The following is a 17,954-nucleotide window of genomic DNA, read 5'->3' on the forward strand; positions in this document are numbered from 1 at the left end:
AGTTAACAGAAAGTTACCGTGATGGATCCTCTCCTAAATTTTGTAGTTTTTATTTATTTATTTGCTTTATTTTTTTGCATGGCTATTTTACTTACAGTTCTCTGTTTTGTTTTAACCGTCATTGTTACCCTCTGGTCGATTTTTGGCGTTTTTCTGTCTTTGCCCCCTTTTTTTTTTGTAAAATGGAACGTTCACACAGCATGCCTATCATACTCGAGAATTTGCTTTCAGAGTAGAACCCTTGGCTTTCATTTTTGGTGTGAAAATGAGATGGTACCCTCCATATCTCACAGTCACGATCAAAAATACTGAATCATGACATTCAACCTAAAATTTATTTGGAAGAGAATTAAATGGTCTATGAATCGGAAGTGAAGGTAAAAACTCCACGGGAGTCAAATGTAACGGTCACGCAAACCACTACGCTGACCACTAAGGAATGCACACTCAAAGAAGGGTTTCTGGTCCTGTTTACCAGCAGAACAGAGCTCACAAAAATTATACCAACAAGCCATGCTCAACACAATGGCCAGAAACGCCAGTAGTCGAGAGATCACACCCTTACAAGGAGAGTTACTTCGAGCTCTGATCAGTAGTGGTATTTCCAAAGACGCCCTTCTTAGCGCTTGCGATGAGTTGTACGCTAAACTGGCGGAGAGTGCTCAACGCGCAGATGGTACAGCTGTAGAGCAACAACCCAAGCACAACTCCAGCGATCACTTGCAAGGCACTCAGGTGAAAAGTGAGGTGGTCAAACTCGAAGAAGCTCCTCAGAGAAGGTTGACAAGAGACGTGAGCTTGGAAGCACAGCAGATCAGCTTTGTTGATCAAATGCTCGGGTAAGTGTTTACTCCTCGTAGTCGATCTCCACATCATGGAGTCCATTGCGTATACTACATTTGCTGGAGATTGCCATAGATGGGCGGAATAAAAATTCGTATTCGCTGTTACCAAGTTCTGTTGATACGTTGATTGAGAATAGAAAATTTTTCATTTGTAATACGTTACTTTCATTTTATATTTAACCGGCTTTCTTTAACCTCATAAGAAACTCATCTTTTGTACTACCCAGAGCGCGTCCTTTCTTCCCTACATCGAACGTGTTTTGATTTCACGCGTAGTTCCATTGTTCGCCGATCTATAAACTTCATTTGCCCATTGTTAACCTTCACTGGTGGCACGCGACTTGTATCGATCAGGTGTTCGATTCGCATCAGTTCTCCGGAATAAAAACTTGACTTCCATCACACGGTCTGACCCATCGATCACGCCGAAGAACTGAGTCGTCACTAAAACCAACGCCTCCTTTCATCTGAACTTTCGATCAACCGACGAAAACTTAAAGATACTTTGGCAAATCTCGATTGTCAACAGAGTTCGCTCCGAGAAACTCACGTACTTGTGTGAAACCATCATGTAATGTAACAGGGTCGCTTTGCATTATTTATGAAATCAATTCCCAACTTATATTGTTTTGTGAATAGAAAATCTGTCGCGTTAATGATTTGCTCGGGTCCATCATAAAAGAAAGACGATTAAATATTAACCTGAAGAACGCAGAGGAAGTGGAGTTCGAGGCATGAATATACAATGCTTTTATTGAGTGTAGCATGGCGGAGCGAGATGGATTCTCGCTGTTGTTTATCTGAAGCCTGCTTCGTTCTTCCCTTCGGCGCAGCAAGGTTTCTTTGTCGATTGCCTCCTCGTTGACAGACGAGAGGGAAGCAATAATTAGCCATTTTCTTTTTAACAGCACGTTCTTGTAGAATCGTCGTTGGCATAGTTTCACTGAAACTAACCGTTGCTAAAAGCTTCGATACTTTGACATGAGTTGTTTGAGCGATGCACAGGAAGGATATCAGCTTATTATTTCGTTTTCGTCGTGTTTCTTCACACCCTTTGAAATTTTATCTCACACGGCCATGAGAATTCCATGGTCGTCAACTGATCTAAAGGCAATGTCTGAGGCAACGCTGCAAATAATGTCAGCGATATTACTCAGGCCAGGGAGTTTGAAACTTCTATCACATCAGTTGGCGTAGTTTCCTCGGAGCTTACACAAAACGCAGACAAAGAAAATGTTCTATCCAAACAACCATTACGTATACCGGAAACTGACTCGCATTAACGGGAGTAACAAAAATTTATCAAAATTGTGAAAGACTTTCCAAATATACCATGCGCTCATTGTTATGTACTAGGCTAAGAAGGTAGCGGAAAATTATCCTGCTCTTGATAATAAATTAAGACTTAAATAAGTGGCCGGGAATTCAGAAGTTGCTCCATGATTACTTTCAATTAAGTGTTTCTAATGGATAGTGTTGTCTGTGCTATTTTATAACTGTGTTCCATTGAGTGAAATCCATCTTAGTGACATCAAGGTTAAAGAAACTGGTTTTCTTTCCTGGACATTCGTGCATTTTCCATCTCCCCTAGATTAACCAAGAGTCTCTGAGAAATGAAACAAATCTCGTGGCTTTATTAGAACTTTGTTTTAAATTGGACGTTAAATTTGTTTTTGTAGAAGAGGAGAAATCGATTTTATTATATTTCTTGCCATGTGATTAGGTCAAATTAGTAGGCCATATTTCAAAAAAGTGTTTGAATTGAAATCTTTTCCCTCTCATTTAAATCCAGGAATGTAATAGATATCTTACTACCTTCATTTTCTCCATCCATGTTGTAAATTATGAAACCTTGTTTTCCGCCCAGTTTTATGGCTTGCACTTTGTGATGGGACATAGACAAAAGTTAAAAAACTCAGTCTGTTGCTTGAAGAGCAGACCTTTAACTTGGTCAATAAGAGGTATATGTTTTCTCTCCTTAGTTGGTTATTCCTCAATATTTTTTTAGGGGGGGGGAGGGGGAAGTGGCTCTAAGTTGTGGGTGTTCATTCAGCATTCTCAATTTATACGAAGAGACAAAGAGAAGGGGGTAGAAAGAACAAATATATGAGGGGTAAACATGATCCAAAATCAAACATCTTTAGATTTTGAAATTTAGAGATAGGCATCTTTGCTTTCAGGACTGGAAACAAATAATGCGTATCCCCTATGATGAATATGGGACACTTTTAACCCTCTTACTCCCAAGATCATATCAGTAATTTTCCTTACTGTCTGCCATACAATTCGTATAATGTTGGATCAGAGAATTTAGTATTGGATTAACCAATATTCCCCCAACTAATATTTTTGTTAACTCTTGCACTTTACTGCTTGACGTGGTATTGATGTTGTAAGGAGAAATGCTGTTTTGGCCACTCGTGGGAGTCGAAGAGTTAAGAGAGCACACAATGGAAATTTTGACTCATAGTCATTACTGAAGAAAACTCAATTTATTTTTTAAAAACTCTTCAAGATGAAGATAGTCTGAAGCTGAAATTTTTTTTTTAAATTACCTAGAATGGACCCATGGCAAGCAGCCAAGTTGATAAAAATGTATATGCAGCAACACAACATTCCACAGCGTGAAGTGGTGGAATCCACCGGTTTGAACCAGAGTCACTTATCACAGCATCTGAATAAGGGTACTCCTATGAAGACAAGCAAAAGAGCAGCTCTCTATACTTGGTTTGAGAACAAGAGGAAAGAAATTATTGAACGTAAGGAAGTAGTTTGCAACATTATTATAATCTAATGTGCATATCATCAATAAATAGGACAGTGAGGGGAATCTGCTTCCCCCCACCTTCCCCATCTGAGTAGGTTTAGATTTTCAACATTTATGGACTGGACATCAAATTCCGTCAAAATGCTGTTGGGGGGGGGGGGGTATCTGTCCTTGATTTATATCCTTCACAAGGAATCACAACTGTTACATGATGGTTTGTACCAAAAAAAATCATGGCAGGCTCCAGAAGTGTGAGGCAATATGTGCCCTATCTAAGTGAATCAAGATGCTTTCTGTGAGGGGTGTTGTGGGGGGGAGGGTAAGGGGTTTCCTCTCTCAGCAATAGTAGTATTTAGATGATAAGCTGAGTTATACACATATTTAGATTGGTTCTTACTTATGATGTACTGGAAGACAGATCTATGCCCAGATGATCTCACTGTTGTCTTTTCTTTTTTTTTTTTTTAAATCAAAACAATAAAACATTGATTTCATAATGCTGTTTGTCTGCGCAGTAACTTGGATGAAGCATAGAAGATTTCAAAATGTAGTAAGGACATCAGGGACACACTCTACTGTACTTTGTGTGCCTGTTTTTGTTCTTACCACATTTTGACGCCATTGGTGATCTGAAAAGACACACGGCCAGTCACGAAATCTATTTGTTTAATAGAAAAAGGTAAAGGGGAACAGAGGTGAAATCTTGATAACAAAACATCGTAAAGCAATGCCTGCATATTCAAGTCCTTTTTCTATTTACCTTTAATTCAGTAGTCATCAGTTAAAAAGGAACTTCTCAGAAAGTCAGAAACCTAAGCTAATGGGAGACTAGGACTAAACTAATGCTAAGAGTGGTGATGTCTGTACATGAGTAGTCCCTCCTCAGTTTTTTTAGCAAAGTCAGTTGCATGAGCAAACAAAAAATCAGTGAAAAAAGGTTGATGTTAGAGTGATGCAGTGAACTCGTCAAGTGATGCTTATGCATCATGGGAGCTCCATGAGTAAGACGCTCGAAAAGTAGGGACTATGGACTAAGCCCAAGAGTTTGAATTATGTGTTTGCTGATTTTTTTTTTTTTTTACCTACATAACAGACTTCACCAAAAAAGAGGGACTGCTTGCAGTCTAGGTGTTGTCCTTTTGTGGTGATAGACTCAATGTCCATTTTTATCATTAGAATACAACACCCCAGGGAAGAGACAAGTTACAGAAAGTGAAGATGGGGAAGGAAGTCCATCAAAGAAACCAAGAAGAAACAGATTTAAATGGGGACCAGCTTCCACTAGTATCCTGTATCAGTCTTATGAAGAACAAAAAAATCCTTCAAAGGAAGAACGGTAACATGATTATAAAATTATTTGCCTGTGTTAATGTGTGTATTCTCTCACTTCTCATTTATTAGAAAAATTCAGAGCCCATTTTTGATTTAACCATTAAATATTTTCCTTCAGGGAAGCATTGGTGGAAGCTTGCAACAGGGCAGAGTGCAGTCAGAGAGGTGTACCATATGATAATGTGGAGGGCCTTGGTCCAAATCTGGTAACTGAGAGCCGTGTTTATAACTGGTTTGCCAATAGACGCAAAGAAGAAACATTTAGACTTAAATTGGCAATTGATGCCTCAAACTACCCAGATGCTCCAGTTACAGCACCAGGTAGGAGTCACTATGGAAAAAAGATGCCAATCCACCTCAATGTGTCATGAAACACCTCATATCAGTTGACATTTTTAAACCAAAATTTGGACCCCTAAAATGGATTGACCTCTGTATTATTTTAAATCATAATAACAGTTATTATTTTCTATCTTGAGAATATAATCTCTTGTTTCTATTTAATATATTGCTAAAAATTGATTGCCAATTAAACCAAAAAAAACATTATTACATTAGGAAAATGAATTTCTAAGGGTAGATCTTGGAAATTGAATACGGACACTAAAAAAACTGTCTTGTTAATAACTAATAATATCAATTTTCATTTCTAAAATTCTACTAAACAATTAGTCAGTTTTTGATAGTAATAATAATTAAAGTAGTATGATTAAAATTATTAAAATATATTTTATTTAAAATCCCTAAGAATATTTACAAAATTACGATAATAAAAACTTAAAAGATCTGAGAAATAAAAGAAAAATAAACTCTGTATTCATTTTGATCTCTGTATTCTTTTCTTCTTGTGTTTATGATGGCTAGTTCCAGATACTTTGGATCAAGAGGTCCAGGTGTCATCTAAGGCTAGATCACTATACACTAGTGTATCCCTCCCTCCCCAGGAGTTATAGAAATGGTCACCACAGGATAACAAATTGTTAAAAGTTCACCCATAACAGTGACTAGCATCTAATTTTTTCCTTACAATGTCCCCCCTGAATCACATATTATAGTCATGAGAACAAAAGAATTGATCACCAACTAAAGAAGTTTTTGGATGCGAAACAAATTCTCCTTGTCAGCTCCTTAGAACTTATTATAAGATTTGTTCAAGAATCAATTCTGTTCAACTGAGAACTTTTTATGTAATATTATGTTTTTAACAAGGAGTAAAATTTGTGGTACACTTGACTATTTCTCTTCCAATATAATATGTTGGTTAATTCACCCCTCTAGCTTCGACATATTCCCTTGTATACTGTCTATGAGAATTTGGTGTGAGATCAAGATAACAACTTCTACCTGATAAGTTTTAGTACTCAGTTGCTACCTGTTTGCTGGATAATGTATGGATATTGTCGAGAGAAGTTCCATGTAAATCACTTCTGGGAGTTAAGGGTCAGTAGCGTGCCAACCATCTTCCCTATTGACTGTCAAAATTATCTCCCTCATCATACATATGTCGGTGTATTTTATATGATACAGGCCAACTGGCATCCCCCACTCCAAACACAGTAGTGTCACCAGTGATCCCGCACCCGAGCATAACCACTTCAGTTCCTGCTGGTCCCAAGGCCACACCACTTCAGGCAGGGCTCTCCAATCCTCCTGGACTGACTAATCCTGTAGTAACAACTCAACATGTGCAGCAGATGCCTCTGCCTCGCAGTCAAATAAGCCAGGTGCAGCAAATGGTTCCTGAGCAACAAGGAGGGGTTCCACTTGGTCAACAACAGGGAATAGCGTTAATGGGAAACTTTGTTCCAGGTGTGTCTCCACAAGGGTTGCCTATCAATCTAGCCATGATGCCACCACCACCAGCTTCACACACTCCTACCTGTCAAGTAGCAGCACAGCCTCAGATGATGCCTGTTAGTAGCATTACACACCAGCAACATCCAATACAGGTATCAGGGATGAGCCAAATGCCTGTCATTGTGTCTATACCACCAGGAATGGATGGATTGCAGCCTGGAATGCCACATCTGCCAGAAAATATTGCACAAATGGCTGGGGGTGCCTCAATGATGCAAATGCATCCCATTCCCATGACAACACTACCAATGCCACCACCCTTGCAGCCAATTACATGTGGAGATATGTCATTACCTTCTCCTCTACAGCCTTTGTCTGTAATGTCGGCTGCAGTGCCAATACCCAGTCAGGCTCCAGTTCAAGTCAGCATTCCACCATCTATTAATACAAGCTTGAACAACAATGATAGAACACCACAGAGTGACCCAACATCCCCTATATATGAAGTGAAACTTGAAACTGCAGTGAAAGATGTAACTGTGGAAAAAAAACATTCAACAAACACCACTCCAGATAAGGGTATTAAGGCAGAATTGAAGTGTGACAGAGTCAAAGTTGAAAATGGTGACGATGAGACAATCATTGCTGAAAATGTAACAGTTATGACTGAAACGGAGGAGCAAAGCAGTGAAAATTCAAAGCCACCAACTAAAGATACAAGGAAAAATGGAAAATGTTCTGGCCTTGGAGAGACAGCTAGTCAGTCAACATCAAAGTGCAAGTCCATACAACAAAGCACTCACCATTTCAATGGGGAAAGCTCATGATGCACATCTGTCTTCCATGATTAGGCTGGCAGGGAATTAGGGAAGATAACTACAAACCAAAAACAGATTGACCAACAGACATTTAATTTTAAATGTTCTAAAAAGAAACAAGTGGTCTCAACAACTTAATGCAAGACAACTTAAACACATTTGGATTTCTGATTTGTTCTGTTATGGAAAAAGTCTGCAGTTATTTTCTTAGCAGCCAAATGTTTAAGTTGTTGTTCTGAAACCCAAGAAGTCTGTGAGGTATGGGAATAATTGCCTTAGATACCACATGTCAATTTGCTAAGTTCCCAGCTTGGGATGAAGCCTGAAATTAAAACATTTGATGACCTAACAGTTGTATTCTTAAGTAATATCATTCATGCTTTTTAGCCAAGGTTTGATCCGTTGCTAGAAATTATCTTGGTTTATCAGATTATTTAACGGCAGTAATCAAGTGATATATTATATTTTCCACCTGTATCAAAGCTCATTTTTCAAATCTACATCATAGTTCATTTTCCAAAATTATTTTTGATTATAACTTTATTTTATCTACATAAATATAATTGTAAGTCATTGTGAAGGCTGTGGCTGGCACACAGTAATTTCCTTTGATTGTCCATTGCACTGATTTTGAGGAATTGAATAATAATGCATTATGCCATTGTCATGAATTCAATTTATTTTTTAAATGACTCTATATTATTTACCCATATATTAGGGGGAGTGAACATGAATTGTTCACTTGAACAAACGTTTCCTCAAATGTGATTTGGACGTTAGCTGCTTTATTTTTTTTTTACTATTTAGTCCAGAGAGTTGTAGTAGGAAATGTAATCAGACAGTTGGCTTTAACTGAACACCTGTAGTGGGATAGTTAAAGCAGCTAATCATACAAACCCCACTCAGTTAACCACCAATCACAGATTTGTTCATAATAACCATAGCAACAACCACTTGCCCTTTAAAAGTGGGGAATTTCCAAAGTCGAAGAATTTTTTTACTTAAGACATAATTTTTTTTCCAGAAATTGTAATGGTTATGATTGATCAATAAGAGGACTTTCTGTCATCCAGTTTGGTCTGTAATCGTACTTGTGATTGACAAATCAGACTCCTGCTTTGTAGTCATTGGATTTTGCAATCACTTGTATAATTTTAAATCAAATCAACTCCACTTGCAGAGGCGGATCCAGGATTAAGTCAAGGGGGGTTTGGAGAATTGTCCGAGTGCACGCTCCCCCGGGGAGATTTTGAAAAATTAGGTTTTCAAAAACATGATTACCGGCATTTTGAAAGAGAATTTCGGGGGTGCAACCAAACCACCTGAACCACACCTGGATCCGCCCCAGACTTGGTCCCATTACCATCCTTAATTAGGCAGGGTGGTCTGATTTTATGATAGAAATTCAAATATGGAGTTGTGTGGGAACTTTAACTTGAAGGTTAAATGTGACTGGCTACAGAGGTGTTCTTTGATTATTCATTGCACTGTTTTTCTATTTATAAAATGCTTATGTACTATATTGTGGTCATAAGTGTCCACAATTTGTAGTTTGCAAATAGTTTATTCAATCATACTTTAAATGGCATGGAAAATTAATAATTTAGTTGAATGAAGGTAAGGTGATATGATTTACTTTTTGAAGAATGAAATATTTCACACACGCCATTTGAATACATGCATCCCATCTATTTTAATTAAGATTTAAATATGTAATTAAATAAGTAATGAATTATTTGAAGTGAAAAGTAGAAAGAAATATTTTTGTAACTGTAGTATTGATTGAAAACAATGGAATAGCCAGTAGTTTTAGGAAATATTAAGAGAATGGCAAATTTTATTTTGAAAAACTGGTTTTATCTTAAACAGTTACTATTCTAAGTGTACATATGATTGGAGATTTATATTATATTTCTTTATTTAATTGTTGTATTTTAGTGTTTGGAGACACTGTGCAGATCGTGCATCAGATCTTTCAAAATCCCTTTGCACTGAAAGAGAGCTATGAATACTGGGGATCAATGTTAGTATCTGAACACCTAGGCACCCACCCCTTACCTAACTTGCTATCAGTTGACTGCTGTTATTTGGTTAGGAGAGGGGTGGGTGCACAAATGCTCAGGCACTGACATTAATCCATTACTTGCCTCTGACATTCAAGAATGATATTATTATTATATTGCCTATGATAGGAAATGATGTTCTTAAATTTATATTAAATAGACAATGATTCTTAAGTAAAAGAAATTTTCAATGAAATGATATATGGCTATTTTCATAATGAAATGAAAACTTGTTCTTATTTGAGATGTGATTTTAAAATCATACTTGATCCTATCAATTAAAGAATTTACGCAAGAGAGACTGGGGACAATCTTTAATTTAAGACATGTATTTTCGGTTACACACGAGCAAGTTTTCCTTGACAAATGATCAGTAGCACGCTTGTCACGCGCAAATGGAAAAATCACGGATTTGCTCGAATCTTTTAAGAATTTCTCGGCGCACAATGATCGGACCTGCTTGAGACTTTCCAAAATAGTTACACATATGTTAAAGATGATTTTGGACTAAACAGAGGTAGAATAAAGGTTTTTTGAAAAAATTGAATCGGAGCCGAATTGTAAAGTTAGCGACAAAAACATGGCGTCACGCGTAACTCGCGTGGGCTTCACTATTCACTGTTTTTCTGTTTTTGCCAGCGTAAGTTTCGTCTATAGCCGTAAAACTTAACAGGTGATGAAAATGGTTCCCTTTTAAGCGAAGTGGCAAACAAAATCCTGACAATTGGGGCTAAATCTTTGTTAAAATCAACAAAAGTGTTCAACATATAATGCATCACGCTTAAAGCTTGGTAGAGACAGATCATTTTCAATTCATTGTGCGAGTCATAATTCCCGAGTGACAGAACAATTTAACCTCAAAATGTAATGCTCATAAGTTGCTTTTCGCTCTCCTTCCGTTTTTTGTGTTTTTATTGAAGCGTTGTCGAGATATGAATTTTTTTCTGCGTTCTAAACAGTTGGCAAGCGGTGTGATCTGCCGCGCGATAATTCTGGTCATTGAATTTCCCAATCGTCTTGTTTACGAAGAGTGCACTGGAGCGTGTAAATGTTAACATACGCAAAATGCTCAAATAACAAGCTAAATTTTGCTACCAAAATTGATCGAATCCGTTGAAAGCCGACGAAAATATTAGCAATAAGTTTTGTTCGAAACATTTGGTCGACAAGTTTGATCCTGAGGAAGGTAAGTGATCGAATTTCGAGAAAAAACAAGCGCGACGCTCTAGTCATTTTGACGGCTTCCTTCGCTTCCAAATCGTCCCAAAGTCTACAGAATCAAGCATTGTTTTCGATTTCCTTATTAGGAAGTAAAATATTGCATTTCGTCAGAAATGAGCGGGAAACCCCCTGAGCACGTGCCGCATGTTTCAAGGACGCAGTCAAGTACACGTAAGTACAAAAGGCTGTGTTGTTCGCAAGCACAAGGCTGTGAAATTGAATGCAAAGATTATGGATTCTGGAGTTTCTAGGATTCAAATGTGGCGAGAACAAAAGAAGAAGGAAAGACAAGAGAAAAGAAGAGCACATTATGAGAAAAACCGAGAGAAAATTATTGAAAAGGTCGTGGAAGCCAGAAAGAAAAGTCGAGAAGCCAAGAGCGGACAACGGCGGAATGTTCCTATCAAAGATGCCACAAAGAAACGTCGGCGCGAACGAAACCAGCAAAAGACAGGTTCAAAAAATAAAGGGAAACTTGAGGAACAGAGAAAGATGGCTAGAGAACGAAGTAAGCGATACCGTCAAAAAAAGAAAGACCAAAATGCACAGGTTCAAGCGGAAGCCACACCGATCGACGTTACTGGTACGCCGTTCCCAAACAGGATGGCCAAGAAACGTGCCATTGGACGAACTAAGAAGAGTCTCCCAGATACACCGGAGAAGAAAGCAGAAATAATGGCAGCTATATCAGAAAGTCCACGTACAAGGAAAGTACTCGAGAAACGCGGACTAATGAAAACACCAGAAGAGGAGAAAGAAGTGAATGCACTGAAAGCGCTTGCTAGCGATCTCACCCAAGGCCTTAAAGCCGTCAAAAATGACAAGTCAAACAAAGGAAGAGCTGCACTTGTCGCGGCAAAATCACTTTCTTTTGGTCAAAATGTTAAAAAGAGTAGAAGCCAGAAGACACTTTCAAAGCTCATAGCCTTGGATAGAAGAAGCATCAAGTCGGGAATTGAAAAACGCGAAATGATCTTAAAAGGTGAAGAGTCAAGCTGGCTTGCAACCAAACGAAAAACCAGGCGGGATGCAGTCACTGAAGAAACCAAAGAGCTTGTTTATGATTATTGGAAAATGGTAGCAAGTAGACCGACAGGAAACAAGAAAGACTTGATTAGAAAACGCGTTGGAGTGAAAACGTGGGTTGAACATCCGAAACACGTGCTTGAAAAAACCCAAACGGAAGCCTACGTAGAGTTTGCGTCAATGCATCCAGAGATAAAGATATCTCAGCGAAAATTTGAAAACCTGAAGCCTTATTTTGTTAGGGGGGCAAGGGAACGAGATAGGCAGACTTGCATGTGTCGTCAGCACGTTGAACTTCAAATTGTCTTCAAAGACTGCATGAAGTTTAGGAAGAGAGTGATTGATGAAAGCAGGGAAGCTAATCAAGCAGCTACAGAAGTGTATAACTCAGTTGGAAATATTATTGCGCAAACACTTTGTCCCAAACCCGAAGATCAAGACTATCATAAATTGAAATGCTTGAAAAGGGAGTGCAAAGACTGTGGAGTTCACAACTTGGTTTTGTTGCCAGAGGAGAAAGGTGTTGGCAATCACGAAGTGAAATGGAAGCGTTATGACTATGTGTCGACTGGAAAACTTACCACTGATGGAAAAGACATGAAGAAAATAGCCCTTGTCGAGAAGTGCACAGGACCAAAGGAACTGTTTGATTATTTTATTCAGCTGTTAGGACAGTTTCCTTACCATTCCTTTCTTGCTAAATGGCAGAGGGAGCAGCTAGATTCTCTTCTTGAAAACCTTCCTCTTGATCAAGCTGTGTGCATCCACGACTATTCCGAGGGTTATGCCTGTCGGTTTCAAGATGAAATCCAGTCCCAATACTTTGACGTAAACAAAGTAAGTCTTCATGTCACAATTCTTTACAGGCATTCAAGTGCTGAGGTGGATGGCATCCAGAGCACAGAAGAGGAACCAGCAATTTGTAAAGAGCATTTGTTTGTGATTTCCGATGACGTCACCCAGGATCATGACTCTGTCCTTCACATCCAGAAGTTAATTTCAAACCATTTAGAAGAATCAAACTGCACTATCAAGAAAATGCATGAATTCACAGATGGATGTGCAGGACAGTACAAGAGCCGACACTGCTATGGTGACCTGTCATGTTCCCTGGCAACTCTTGGATATACAGTCCAGCGAAACTACTTTGCCACCTCCCATGCAAAGGGAGAACAAGATGCAGCTGGCTCCCATGTCAAACAGAAGGCAACCTCAGCAGTTCTCTCCAGGAAAGCCACACTATCAAATGCAAAAGATCTTTGTAACTTTCTGAAAGAGAACTTCTCTGAACCAGCTGCTTCCTCATTTCCTGCTAGGCAGAAGTCAGTGCAGTTAAAGCGGCGCATCTTTTTCTATTTGCCATCTACTGGGGAGCTGAGTGTTGCACGTAACAGGGACGGTGGAAGATTCTGCACTGTCAAAGGCATCCGCCAACTACACTCTGTAAGAACTTGCAGTGAACAGCTAAAAGTCTACACAAGAGAAAGGTCTTGTTACTGCCATGGTTGCATTGTTGAGGATTTTGACAGCTGTGAAAATAAGGAATGGGTGGGCAACTGGAAGGAGATTGTTCTGTCAAGAGAGCCCTCAGGTGTCATGACCAGGACAACTGAAGATGCAAGCACCATTGAACATTCAGTTCAAGTTGCCGACCTGGCAACGAAAGAAAGCACTGTGGCTGTGGCAGCTGAAGATGATAGCCACTATGATTACTACCTCCTTAAAGTTACTAGCAATGGAGTCATTTCCCTTCAAGAAAACTTTGAGGATCCTTATAGTGGAAGCATTTATTCCAAAGGAGAAGCTGTTCTTCTTGGAAATTTCTTTTTAAGGGAGAACATTATTGATCGCACATACAAACTAGATGATAAGGTGGCAGGAGTATTCCCAGGAACTGTGCGGTACATTTGTGGACCACTTGTGTCAAAGCGAAGGAGAGCAAGACCAATTTATCAAGTTCCGTTGGATGAACATGAACAAATTCTGGCATCCCTTTAACTGTTTTTGCTCTTAGTAGCTTCAAATTTACATTTTTTGCCGAAACTTTCCTTAAAATATGGTATTTATGCATTTTTTTAAAAAAAGGGCGTGGTCGCATTGCATCATGGGTAATAGAAAATTAGCTTGAAAGGCGTCCGAATTGATCAAGATGACCTAATTTCAAGATAGGAACTAATTTCCTTCCCTTTCTGACTTATTTCTAACAAAAATAGATTCATTAAAATATTTTTCAATTTTACCCCAATGTTACGCCTTTGTACATCAGAACTGTGCTACTGATCAAATGTCCTTGACAACTTTTACTTGTTCGTGTGTTTGAAGGACAGATTTTTTTTTTTTGACAAAGTTTGCCTTGAGAGTTAAGCTTTTTGTTTGAAAACTGCTATGCGAGTGTTTGAACAAGGAGCCTTATCAAGGAAGAACTTGCCAGGTTTTCCCATACACATGCGCTGATAAGTGCGCAAACTTCAAGGAAAACTTTTTCGTGTGAACCGGCTTAAATGATAAAAAAGAATTTGGTGGTCCATGAATCAAAGCCCTGATTTGCTCATAAACAGATTTAGTTTAAAAAAAAAAATACGATCTAAATTTCGTAAACAGTTTGCGGCGGGCACCAATCAGACTGCAATATATTGCCAGTACCAATTAAATTACGGTATGTCGCTCGCACCTGTCTGGTAGTCTTATTATTTCACAGTTGCTGGCTGCAATCCGATTGTGGTCTGTTGCTCTCACCAATCACATTGCAATTTGTTGCTAGCACAATGAAAACAATTTTACAGCGTACAAATGTTCAACTTTTCAATAGTTTTTGAAGTGTAATATTCACCGCACTTGTGATTTCTTGCGGATAAAAGAATTCCATGCGAGTTGCTGTCTGTTCTTCCTTTTTCGACACAAAACTATCTTATTTGACACACAGTTTCATTTGGTCTACGTCTCTTGTTGGTGTTAGGCATAGAGAAATGATCCCCTCTCCCTGTACTAACGTATGGCAAATAACTGTAAGCGAAAACTCTTCCCGGCGGCATAGTTAGGATCTGTAATGCGCTGATCAATTCAAAGCTTCCGGCATCCCCTCCCCTCGGGAGATTCACGGGCATTTGATCGTTGTCCTTATTCGAGGGTGGAGAATGCAAACATACATACATACATAGGTTAATTGACCACTCCCCTTGGGGGCTTTTCAGGACCAATTCCCACCCAGCAGCCACCCCAAGGGAGGACATCCATCACATAGTAATCTCGTGTGTGGGAAATTAACGTCTCCTACCCCTAACCCTGCAGGAGACGGGACCTCCACTTATTCGTCCCTATCCGAGAAGACTAGAGTATCTAACCATTTCTTGACATACAAAGGTAAACCGAAATTGTCTAGTCTTTCCAGCGTAATACACGTGTTTTAATGGAGGATCCGGAGTTTTAAGGTAAAGAGTCTGCTCTCGTGAGCGAATGGCCGAGAAAGACAGTTTTACATCTTAGAATGATGCTTGCAAGTGAAAAACCCAACAGTAAGACTAACACCTAGTACGTGAGTTTGCATTTGATCAGACAAAGAATCGTTCAATATTTTGTGGGGCATTTGAACACAATTTTGCTCCGGCGGGGGAATCTGAACGAGCCAATCTTCAAAAGATCAAATGCCCGGGTGGTTGCCCGAGGGGGTTGTTGAAGATTTGAATTAATCGACGCATAATCACAGGTGAAGGATCAAAAAGTGCACGTGCCATGCACAGAGTGGAGGTGTAAATGCTCCAAGGCAAAACTCGAGGTTCTTTTAATGATATAATTTGGATATATCAACAAAGATGAAATAGTAAATTAGCCACCGTAATGATTACAAAAGCTGACGTTTCGAGCGTTAGCCCTTCGTCGGAGCGATTCTTTGTCATGATAGCCAGGGTGTCATGAATACTACAAATCGACCAGATTCTCCATAATGTTCTCTATACATTTCCTTTCGTTCTGACCAGGAGAATTCATTTAACAATCAAGAGTTTCTTTAGCTGGTGACCATTCTTTTATTCTAACAACCTTGACATTTGATTAGCCAGCCACTCTCGTCATCAAGGGATTTGGTAAGAGTATTGAAGGAAGTGTGGCATGTAATATATTCCTCTTGGTGTTCTCTCTAGAGGCACTCCCTTTTACTTGTTTAACTTGAACACAGGTGCTGTTCCATTTGAATTTTCCCATTTTTGATTGTTTCATTAACTGATTATTTCGATTTCATTGACTGATTGTTTCGTGGGCCTTGTGAATATCTTTGCTAGGATTTATTGCCATCGAATGACGTTCAAAGTCTACTGGTTGCAGATTTCATCACCAACGAAGGAGTGATGTCCTTCAGAGATGCACATCCTAGAACCAAATTAAAAAAGGAGAACTGACACCAGTAATAATTGGTGGTATCCTTTGGGCCGATTTACATGCTATGACTTTGTTTCCTTGTTTTCTCAACTTTTTTACAAGTTGTCTTTGCTTTTGTATTCGAACACTTACTAACAACGGCAACTTCGTCCGCCATTCTGACGAAAGGAAACGTTATTTTCCTTCCCTAGTCAGTGGAAATTTGTCACACAATACGTCATTTTTATCGATTTCGGCTACGATTGTAGCATCGTTTTGAAAAAGTCGAGTTCTAGGTTTGATTTACACGAAACAAATCGTGTTGTAGGCCTCTTGCTAAATTTTCGCATGCGACAAAGCCGTACCGCGTAAATCGGCCTTTACACGAGGTATATCTTATATGGGTGAGAAAAGTTGATCGAGGAGGGTTCCCTGGTTGGGGGGGAGAGACCCCGGGAACGAACTGTCCTCTCTACATGGGAAACATTCATAAGTCAAAACTCAACATGCACGTGCATCCGAATCTTTTCTTGAGCTGACTTTTTTTCCATCTTGTGGTCTTCACGTGAACAAAAGCTGCTTACGTACAGTTTTGAGCTAGAATATAATTGAAGGATCAAGTTGTTATTTGTGACGAACCTGATAGAGCCATGGCTGTTTTTAGATCATCCCTGAGCATTCTAAGAACCTTGGCAACTCCTTGCTCGCCCTAGAAAAAAACAGGAAGTCTACATTTCTAACCAACAGAACGTGTCGTGGTATCTCGAGTAACATTGTCTGCAAATCTTTTAGGTTTCCTTTCATACCATAAGTTTTTTTTTTCTGAAGCTGAATTTCAAGGACTGGTTTGCAATAAACAAATGGTAAACACCACAGCGTACACTATTGAGTTATGGATGCACGCGGGAGGTTGCTAAGCACGAAAGAAGCATAAGAGTCGCTCGAGGCGATAGCCGAGAGCGACTCTAGCTTCTTGAGTGCTTAGCAAACCTCCCCAAGTGCATCCATAACTCAATAGTGTACGCTGTGGTGTTTACCATTTGTTTTATACCATAACATTGATACATTGTAGCTAAAGAGTTCCCTTTTATTTAACAAATCTTACGTGACCAGAAAAAACAAGCGCGCGCGGAAAAATAGTCTTTGCATTTGCTCACGTCAGCAGCGTACACCCATGGGCAAATGGGGGACGCTAGATTGACCAATCAGAGCGCGCGCTTTACTTTGGTTATGTTATAATTAAGTTTGAACGCATTGATAAAAAGGTAATTTATATTCGGTTGTTCTCATTTGCATAAGCTGAGCGTAAAATTTTATTCTAGAACATCATGAACAGTTGAAGCAGAACTTTACAAAAGTGTTGCTTACAGCCTGGCCACTGCTTATACGCATTGGCAAGTCACGAAACATGAAAAATTTCCAGCCTATGATTTCAGAGATCTCCAAACTATTTCTTTCTACCTGATACGCCAGCCCCCAGAGAACAGGCCTCCCAACAAACACCGCGCGAGCACCCAAAGCAAGGGCCTTTAAAACATCAGTGCCCAGTCTCACACCACCGTCCAGATACACTTCGACTCCACTTCCCCGCACGGCCTCCACTATCTCAGATAAAACTTCAATCTACACAAAACCAAAAAGAAACGATATTTTCACTCCTCAGTCGCACTGATATCCCAATTTTTCGGCATCTTGGAGCCGTAGCTCTAAGTTAATGCCAAGCGGGAAGGGGCAT

The 17,954-nt window shown here is 39.3% G+C and overlaps 3 protein-coding genes across 5 annotated transcripts in view; 2 read left to right on the plus strand and 1 right to left on the minus strand.

Moving 5' to 3' along the window:
• The first annotated feature begins 36 nt into the window (after positions 1-36).
• On the plus strand, positions 37-10,169 carry LOC111339944 (uncharacterized). The gene is made up of 5 exons (XM_088743919.1): positions 37-839; positions 3,405-3,604; positions 4,789-4,948; positions 5,063-5,265; positions 6,472-10,169. The coding sequence occupies exons 1-5, from the start codon at positions 514-516 to the stop codon at positions 7,566-7,568; spliced, it is 1,986 nt and encodes a 661-aa protein (XP_088600045.1). The 5' UTR covers positions 37-513; the 3' UTR covers positions 7,569-10,169.
• LOC148717866 (2-Hydroxyacid oxidase 1-like) overlaps positions 3,319-17,954 on the minus strand; it is a 16,516-nt gene continuing 1,880 nt past the window's right edge. The window contains exons 4-7 of one of the 3 annotated variants that reach the window (XM_088743922.1): positions 17,681-17,842; positions 16,859-16,928; positions 7,545-7,617; positions 3,319-3,535 (exon numbers count right to left, since the gene is read on the minus strand). In XM_088743922.1, the coding sequence (XP_088600048.1) occupies positions 7,589-7,617; positions 16,859-16,928; positions 17,681-17,842 (261 nt within the window). In that variant the 3' untranslated portion in view covers positions 3,319-3,535; positions 7,545-7,588. Of the gene's footprint in view, positions 7,618-9,366; positions 16,232-16,858; positions 16,929-17,680; positions 17,843-17,954 lie in introns of those variants that run through there. The other 2 variants (XM_088743921.1, XM_088743920.1) reach the window with 2 other exon arrangements.
• LOC148717867 (uncharacterized) lies at positions 10,988-14,108 on the plus strand. The gene has a single exon (XM_088743917.1). The coding sequence runs from the start codon at positions 10,988-10,990 to the stop codon at positions 13,865-13,867; it is 2,880 nt and encodes a 959-aa protein (XP_088600043.1). The 3' UTR covers positions 13,868-14,108.

The sequence above is a fragment of the Stylophora pistillata genome, chromosome 13 (assembly GCF_964205215.1).
Source record: "Stylophora pistillata chromosome 13, jaStyPist1.2, whole genome shotgun sequence".
NCBI lineage: Eukaryota > Metazoa > Cnidaria > Anthozoa > Scleractinia > Pocilloporidae > Stylophora > Stylophora pistillata.